We start from the raw sequence: 9593 nt of genomic DNA on the forward strand, positions 1-9593 counted from the left end.
TCAAACGCAGCATAAATTTATCACTTTAACGTATAAGAAAACTAACATCATCTGGCTTCTAAACTGGACTTCTCTCTCTACATGTTTAAGGACTAGGAAGACAAGAGGATGACAAGAAACCAAATGTCAGGATGTAACATCTTACGTCTGCAAAGAAGCTTTAAAGGGGTACATTTTTATGTCTTCGTATTAAAGTCTCAGTGTCTCAAAAAGCCATGAAATACTACACAGTATGTGAAACTGTAAAGAAGATTCTTAGTGTAAAGGAGCCTTAAATTAGGTATACATTCCAAAGTAGAGTAAAAGGGACATAGTGTAAATGAGAATTAAGCTCTACCTGATAAATACATATGGAGGTTCAAAGGAAGCCAAACAGGCTGGAATCTAGTTCCTATCTTTATCTGGTGGCCCCTTTAGCTTCTTCAGAATTTACATGTTCCTTTGAAAACATGTTTCTAACCCTAGGGTTTGAAGATAGTGTATACTGTTGCTTTCTTGAGACTTCAGAAAGACAAAATGAACCAATAACTCAGAGGCACAAACTGCACCCATTCATACCAACGGTGAGTTAACTCTAAAACCTGATGAGTGCAATTTAATTACCAACATTAACAATGCTACCCATCTTGAAGAAACATCCAGTCAATATATTCCTCCAGCATGGCTGGATATCACAGGGCAGATACTGAAAAGTTCTGCTGGGCAGTACTGCTCCCACCTACCACAGCAGTCGCTACAGTAGGTCAGCCCTTCAGTGCTTTTGCCAGTCTAATTTTACATACTCATTGAGATAGGTCTGTGATCACTTCCTTGGGGATTATTCTGCAGTATAACAGATCTCACTATGAGGAAGTTTTGATGATTTTTTTCTCCAGTCTAAAATTTTCTCTCTTAAATTCATCCAATTACTCTTTTGTTATGCCCCAAGGATTGATCCAGTAGTGATATGCAAAACAGTGCAGAAGAGAGTGAAAAGAACAGCAGCAAGGATGCACTGCTGCTACCCAACAAATATATCCCACCCTGTTGGTGTTCCTCTGCACTTAATGGCGTGGATCAAGAGAAGTAAAATCCCCCCTCCCCCTAAAAAAATAAGACCACTTGTTTGGCTTTAGTCTCAACCTATCATCATCATGCCGAGTTTCTCCGCTGCACATACTGCACACCCCAGTACATGCATAGGGTCTATGATGGCTCCACACTGTGCTACATAACAGCGCCTCTCAAGTACAAACATACAGCCATTCCACAGCCTATGCTCTTCTATGGAGTAGCCACCAGACCGGAACTAAAGTGAGCTCATAGTAAAGGCAATATAGAGTATAACAATAGTTATGTGAATAAAATGTCTGAAAAATGAAACATTCAAAAATGCAGAGATCCTTCCACCAAAAGCTCTTTATATACACAAGTAATTTTCTTTTATTTTGGATGATATTACTAGTTTGACAGAGATTCACTATACTTGAAATGGGGCATAATGGTAATAATTCTCAAACCAGTAGGAATTTTTAAATGCAATCACTGTTAGTGAAGAGAATATAGTAAGTACTAAAATGATTTGCAAATTTGTCCTCTGTCACCTGCCAGCTCATTAAGAATTCCTTCTCCCTGACAGTGTACAACCCTATCCATTATCTGAAAGTTACAAAGCAAAAAATCAAATCTCAGTAGTGCAATGACTATGTCACAAAATGTAGTACCCACACTGACATAAATCCCACAGTTCTAAGAACTGAAGGCCAGAATGACGTCTTACAAAAGCAGCTGTGCATATAGTAACATGCAATATCCTTTGCACAAAGGAGCAATTTAAAATGCTGAAGTTATAAATGAGCAGTATTACTTCAGAACAGACAACCATTGAAATTAGAATAAAAGATTACTCTGTACAAAAATGTTAACAGCACTCACATTTTTTCTTGTCCAACCACTCCTCTAGTTCTGAATACCGTAGTGGTGTGGATGGATTCAAAACACCAGCTCGACGTTGAATGCGATTCATCATTTTACGGTAGGCCTTTACAACTGCTAAAAGGGATGGTCCATGACTTTTAGCCTGTAATTACAGATATATTTCATTTTCATTACTTTTAGAAATAGTGAAGGATGACTAAAGAAAGCAGATGAGGAGGTGAAATTGTTAGATGTGCAGAGTAAAATAAGATCTTAAAAGAGGGTGAAGAGAGGTAATTTTATTGCCACAAATAAGTAAGTGTAGATCTGAAAAACTGTTATGCATCATGTGATATATAAAAAATAGTGTACAAGACCTGATTTCAGTCTGCAGTGCTAATAAGGGCTGGTCCTTTCAAAAGATGTTGAGGTGGAAATATCTGGGGATGTGTGCGGCACATGAAGACTACAAGAACAGAGCTGGAATAATGAAGAGCAGCAGATGTTTTTATTTGTCAGAATTGGGGATCTGACTAGGAAGACAAAATTCGGTATCCAAACAGAGGAGTACTATGGGAATGCTGGGGAAAGAGGAACAGTGGGATGGAGTAATCACCAAGGAACAGGGGAAACTTCTCAGAAGCATCAGTATGACAGGGTCATGTGATTGACAACATACTACATCAGCAGTGTGATAATCTCAAGTGCCCAATGAAATAATGCTGAGATTTCAAGAAACAATAGATATGGGGCATGAGCCAAAGCCCATTGAAATCAATACAAGCCTTTCCAGGGACTTCAGTGGGCATTGGAATGGAGCCACAGTTAATAAATATCAATGCTGCAAAAAGATTAAAAATGGATGTTATAATTTATATCATTACATAGATTTCCAGAAACATGAAGGATTAATAAATGCAAACAAAACCTTAATCACTGACTGAATCACAGCAATGCTTACCTGTGGACTCATTAATGGTGATCAGGATAACAGCAGCCACTGCATTGCATCAGATACCACAGTTCTCATCAGATACAATTATAGAAAAATAATGTGATATCTCAGATTCCCTGGTACAGTAACAGCTGACTTTTAAATGCCAATCACTGAACCTAACAATCAGTGTTCAGTTCAAAGTATAGCCCTGTAAGGAAAAATATGCCCCATTCTCTTTGGTCCAACAACCAATTTCAAAACTATGCAAGTTCAGTTCATCGTTAATCATATAAACAAGGCAGCCACTTTTTGTAGCATATAAAGCAGCATACTCACAGGGGAATTTTAGGACAGTGACAACTATAGAATATTTTTATCTGGTTTGTATTCACTCTATTTAAGGATTTTTGGAAATCCTTTAACTATGGTTTTCAATTTGATTTATAAATTCATATAATAAACAGGTTAATGAAGGCCCGTTTATAATAGACTATCTATTTGAGTCAGGTACAGGTTAGGCTATGGAATACTTATTAGATTACAGGGCTGCATATTGCCCAGAGATTGAAATCCTGATGAGGTGGAGCTGTGTTATCTCTATAGCCAGCAGTAAGCAAGACCTCTGTTAATGTGCTGTACATATTGAAATGGAAGGCAAAAGTAAACATTCTAGCGCTTTCTGACCCTATGTGCAGGAGCTCATATTTGACTCTGGCTGAAAAAGAAGCAAACTTCAAAAAGGACAATTTTATGACATACTCTATGCATGCTTAGCTCAAGTGTTTGATATTTAAAATGGGGGCGAGTAAAGAAGAGAGATAATGAACAGCTTGTTAAACCTATGCTGTTTTTATATGTGAAAAAGAAATCCTGGAATTAACTGATTAGCATGTAAGTGTGCCATAGTTCTCTTCAGGACAGAATTAAAAAGGGATCAGATGTGAACCACAGCCCCTTTACTCCAAAAGCTAATGGAGGTTCTCATTAAGCTCAAGTGACGAAGATCTGTCCATTTAGAGCAGGAAGGTTCAGATACTATCTTCATTTTCACTGAATTTCCAAACAGCCCACGGTGTGCTACATGGTGGTTACAATGGAGAGCTAACTGGGCATGGGCATACAACAAATATTTCATATTAAAATCATAAAAAGCAGTAGTGCTTAGGCTACTGTGACAGATTGGATCACAGAAACCCCCTGGGAGCTGCCACCTGATGTGTGAAGACTTCTTCTGTTCGTGCTTTCCTGCCCAGTCAGCTTAGGACTCCAGCACCCTGCCTGCTTTGAGCCAGACCCAGGTCTGAACCATGTCCCCTAACAGCTGTAGGGTTAACTGAAAGCAGCTTACTGAAGTGTGCCTGTCTTTAACACTCAGATGCCCAACTCCCAATGGGGTCCAAACCCTGAATAAATCCATTTTACCCTGTATAAAGCTTATACAGGGTAAACTCATAAATTGTTCACCCTCTATAACACTGATAGAGAGATATGCGCAGCTGTTTCTCTCCCCCCCCCCCCGCAAGTATTAATACATACTCTGGGTTAATTAATAAGTAAGTAAAAAGTGATATTATTAAATACAGAAAGGATTTAAGTGGTTCCAAGTAATAACAGACAGACAGACCAAAGTGAATTACCAAGCAAAATAAAATAAAACCCGCAAGTCTATGTCTAATAAAACTGAATACAGACAAAACCGCACCAGTTCCAGTAAGCTTCCTTTTACAAACTAATCTCCTTCTAGTCTGGGTCCAGCAATCTCTCACACCCCCTGTAGTTACTGTCCTTTGTTCCAGTTTCTTTCTAGGGGGTGGAGAGGCTCTCTCTTTAGCCAGCTGAAGACAAAATGGAGGGGTCTCCCCCGGGCTTAAATAGACTTTCTCTGAGGGTGAAGACCCCCTCCTCTCTCCTATGCAAAGTCCAGCTCCAAGATGGAGTTCTGGATTCACTTAGACAAGTCACATGTCCATGCATGACTCACAGTTTCTTACCAGGTAGCAGCCATGGGTCACATGCTACCTTGAATGTCCTCAAGTAGACTTCTTATGTGGATTGGAGCATTCCAAGATCCATTGTACTTTAAGTGCTTCTTGATTTGCACATTCCTTTCTCAATAAGCTGACCAAATGCTTTACAAAGGTTACTTAAAAATCAAGCCAGTACACAGCCAATATTCATAACTTCGAATACAAAAACGACACACACATACAAATAGGATTAATAGATTCAGGAGACCGTAACCTCTACAGAGATATGTTACATGGCATGTGTATCATAAAACATATTCTAGTTATGTCATATATACATTCATAAGCATATCTCCATAAAGCCTTATGGGGGGGCACTGTCATAGCTACTTTCCAAGAATTTTAACACTACCCAGATACAGTGAATTACAGTATGTGAAATTAACATCTGACACATTACCTTGGTCTTTATTCTGTTGAATCTGGTACGTTCAAGCCATCCTCTGACATATTTCTGAATATAAATGGATGCTCTAATTACTTTTCTGCAGCTAGGGTCCTTTCTGGCATGAAAAGCCTCAAAGACTTCTAAGTGTGGTCCAATTCTTTTGACCTTTTCCTGAGTTTTAATGACAATACATTTTCCACTAGAAATTAAAACATAAAAGATTTTTTTAATTTATTTTTCAATAGTGTAGAGCATGCAACACAAACTATAAAATCAAAATTCTAGCAAAGGAATTGATATAATTTGAATCTAAAATAATTGTAGAATGCATTCAAGGCTTTAAAATAAGTATTTAGCCATTTACCATCCACTATTACTAAATTAGCATCCAAAATTTGTTGTGTTTTACAGACATGTAGATCAGCACATTCCCTACTAGGCTGCAAATATTAAAGGATTTTTTTAAAAATGTTACATGTCAAAAAACATATTTTTCAGTTTTCAAGTTTTTGTATTTGATTACAAAACATAGTAAATGAAAAAGAGTACTAGATTCAATACAAGAATGTGTCCTTTTCAATCAAGGATCTGAGTAAGATGAAAATAAACATTGTAAATCTTCCTTTTTCTGAAGGTATAATCATGAGTGGAAATAATCATTTCATAGTTAAAGTCATAACTAGCTTTGTATTATAAAGCCAACTGTGATTCTATTTCCCACACCTAGACTGTGCCAAGACTAAACTACTCCACCAGAAATATAATTGAGTACCTTTGTCACAGGAAAATGTTTTTTTTTTTAATTTGGTATTAATTGAACAAAATGCTAGTAAGATATGAAAGTTTGAAAAACTGAGCTTCTCCCATTTGAATGTTTCCTCTGTGTGTGTGGTTTGTTTTGGGGGTATGTTTGTTTTGGAGAGGGTTTAGCCCAATGAAGCTGAAATGTGTCTTGTCCTGCCCATCATACCTTCTCCCTATATTCAAGTCATTACAGCATTTTCACATTATACCCTCTACGTATAATCCACAAACACAACCTACCCTTATCTACCATATGCCGCAAAACCCAATCAGCCATTCTCTCTCTCTCTCTGTTAGAAACACTTTTGATTTATTGTATTCACCTTTCCAAAGTGGATCTGTGACTCCACCACTCACATACAATCAGATACACTTCCATTCTACAAATAATAAAATAATAATAATAATAATACCTAGCTCTTATACAAGATTTTTCACAAGATACTGATCAATACTGGCCCGGATTCACTCATGCACCAGCAGGGGCAGTTTACTCAAATAAAGGGCAAGTAGCGTTTACATCGCTGTCCTCCACACAGGTTTTTTCTAGGGGATGGCAGCTTTAATTTGCCATTGAGATTCCACAGCAATTGTAACATAAAAAGCTTCTTAAGAAATATATTGAATCCATTCATTCCCATGACATCCTGGCTCCAACCCTTTCCTAGACAGTGTTGCCCATTTTGCAGGCAGTTCTGGTCTGCACTGCGACATCAGATGGAGCAGAGGCTAAGGGTGGCCTCTTATCATACTTTTCACCACCAGCTGCCAATAGCCCTAAGATGGTTTGATCCACTGGCCACAAAGCCCAGAGTGCATCATTCTCTCAAACAGGCTAGACAGAAAGAGCCTCACCTATGCGCTATGCTACAGGTAAAGGGGAACTGACAGGCAGAATGTACTGTTTTTTTCTTGTTCATCCTTTCAAAACTTTGAAAAATGTCAGAAATGTTTATCATAGACCCTTATCTACATCATGAGGATGATTCATACTGTGGCGTCACTTGAGATGGAGTTAAGATTGCCTGGGTTCTCTCACCTCTACTTTCAGACTTACAAACATTAAGGTTACATTTTAGATTTTCTAACTTTCTGGGTTTCTTTCCCCCAAAGTAAGATTTGTAAGGGTTCTTTTTCTCATAAAAGTTATCCTGAACTCCAACTTAATACTGTTGTCTGGGGAAATCATTTATAATTGTGTTCATTCCACTCACACTTGGTCAACATTCACTCTGGGTCAACTCATATCCTTTTGGGGGCTTTTACAACACAAATATGGAAGATATGAGGACCTGGAGATCAGCCCTATTTAGAAGATGGGAATATACAAGCAAATCCTCAGTAGGTGCAGGGGCAGCTGTCAGCTCCTTAAACTTCTATGTAAAGCCAAATGTGAGTGAACTGCAGTGCAGATCTAAGGGCAATATATTGCATAACTTTCACTATCTAAAGTTTTGAGGTTTACATGGGCTCATAATGGGGATTAGAAAATTGAATCACATGTTTTCTGATTTTTTAAATAATCTTTTAATTTAATAATATGCCATTTACATGTGCCTATTTATAACTCTGTACAAAAGTACAATATTGTGAATTGGCACTGGAAGACAGGCAACCTATTATGATTATACCAGTATTTTGTATTGGCCTTAATGACATGAAAATAACAAAATGCTATTTTCATGTTACACTGTTCTTTCTTATATGTGTCATTGCTTAATATGAAAGTTTGATATTTATGTTAATTCCTGGATTATGTGATTTCTATTATTTATACCACCTCTAATACTTTTCTTTTTTTATGAGAAAATATGTTCCCTGTTCTTAATAGAGAAGAAGAATAAATTAAGAGTGATTTTTACTATTTCAAGTTTAGAATACACCAGATAAAAAAAAATTAGGTATGATGTTTGAAAAGAAACTGCTATTAAACTATAATCTTATCAGCATTAATACATATTACACCAGTTATAAATTTTGGTTCAGATATTGCTACTAATTAGTTTTGGCTGATATTGAAGTATTTTGCATGCCCCATGTATAAAAGCTGTTGGCCCATCTGTTAATAGGTTGGAAATGATTAAGGGATACTTATTTTCGCTGTTGTAAAGGCCAAATAGTTTTCAAGCTGCAAATGTGTGACAAAAAACTAACAGGGTTGCCAAGTTCAGGACCTGATTTTGCAGAAAAGTTTTGATGTCTGATACTGCCTTGGGCCACCATATCATCTACAAACCTACAGTATGTATAGGCAAATATCCACCCTCCTTTGACAGGACCAGCCTACCTACTTTGTTCAAACGTAATTTATAATAGAGTTGCAATTTATTTTGATTTGGTTGATCTGCTATCAACCCAAGTCAAGAGGTTTCTGCTTCACATATATTGACCTGCGGTTCCCTGATACTCATATCTGGGTAGCTAGTGATATACAAGTTTGTGAAAAGAAAAGGAGGACTTGTGGCACCTTAGAGACTAACCAATTTCTCTGAGCATAAGCTTTCGTGAGCTACAGCTCACTTCATCGGATGCATCCGATGAAGTGAGCTGTAGCTCACGAAAGCTTATGCTCAAAGAAATTGGTTAGTCTCTAAGGTGCCACAAGTCCTCCTTTTCTTTTTGCGGATACAGACTAACATGGCTGCTACTCTGATACAAGTATGTGGTTTCAGTTTAGTCTCCAAGAAATATTTTTACTATTTTAATATTTCATGTTATAAATTCACCAAGTAATTTCCAGGACTGGCATTCTGCATCAACACCACTACAACAGAGTTTTATCAAGGCCCTGTAGCTGCCCCTGGAGCTGAGAGCATGCCGGCCTTGTCAGTGTGCCTAGTTCCACATCTACATGTAATATCTGAAAATCGTTCCAGGACTCCATGCAGATGAAGAAAAGTCAACATTAATTATTATTTAATATCTGTATTGTTATAGCACCTAGATTCCTCCACCAGATTCCCACTGTTATAGGCACTATGGAAACATCTAGGACTAGATGATCCCATCCCTTACTTGGCCATGCAGGGAAGAGAGAGGGACTAAGACCCACTTTCTCTCTTACATCCCTGCTTGGATTGCATTGCAAATCTACCTATAGTGAGGAGAGCAAGTGGACAACCATGAAGAGTGGTGGAGAGTGGGAGGACACTGGTTCTTCTTCCCTCTGGTCAGGGGGTCCATCTTAACCTATTTTTTCTACAGAGCAATGGAGGAACTCAAGAAGGAATTGTGGTTCTGAGTCACAATTGGTTCTGTGGTTTGCTCTTGGTATGAGACAGCTTCTCAGGACAAGTTGTAAACTTACAATGTAGCCCAGGGTAAATTATAGTTCCTGTCCTAAATTATTATTTATTATTTGTATTATCATAGCCCTATGTGCCATAGTCGTGGAGCAGAACCTCACTGCGCTAGGTGCTGTACAGACACAGAACAAAAGATGGTCCCTTCCCCAAATTGCTTACTATCTGAGTATAAGACAAGAGACACATGGATACAAACAGATAGAAAGGGAAGTACATGAAAACAATGAGACAATATT

At 37.8% G+C, this 9593-nt stretch overlaps 1 protein-coding gene across 1 annotated transcript in view; it reads right to left on the bottom strand.

Annotated features, from left to right (window-relative positions):
• Positions 1-6972, bottom strand: part of IQCM (IQ motif containing M) — an 84714-nt gene extending 77742 nt beyond the window's left edge. The window contains exons 1-3 of the mRNA XM_073343183.2: positions 6908-6972; positions 5261-5447; positions 1915-2059 (exon numbers count right to left, since the gene is read on the bottom strand). Coding sequence (XP_073199284.1) covers positions 1915-2059; positions 5261-5447; positions 6908-6972 — 397 coding nt within the window. The remainder of the gene's footprint in view (positions 1-1914; positions 2060-5260; positions 5448-6907) is intronic.
• Positions 6973-9593: the final 2621 nt, after the last annotated feature.

Source organism: Lepidochelys kempii, chromosome 4 (genome assembly GCF_965140285.1).
Source record: "Lepidochelys kempii isolate rLepKem1 chromosome 4, rLepKem1.hap1, whole genome shotgun sequence".
NCBI classification, from domain to species: domain Eukaryota; kingdom Metazoa; phylum Chordata; order Testudines; family Cheloniidae; genus Lepidochelys; species Lepidochelys kempii.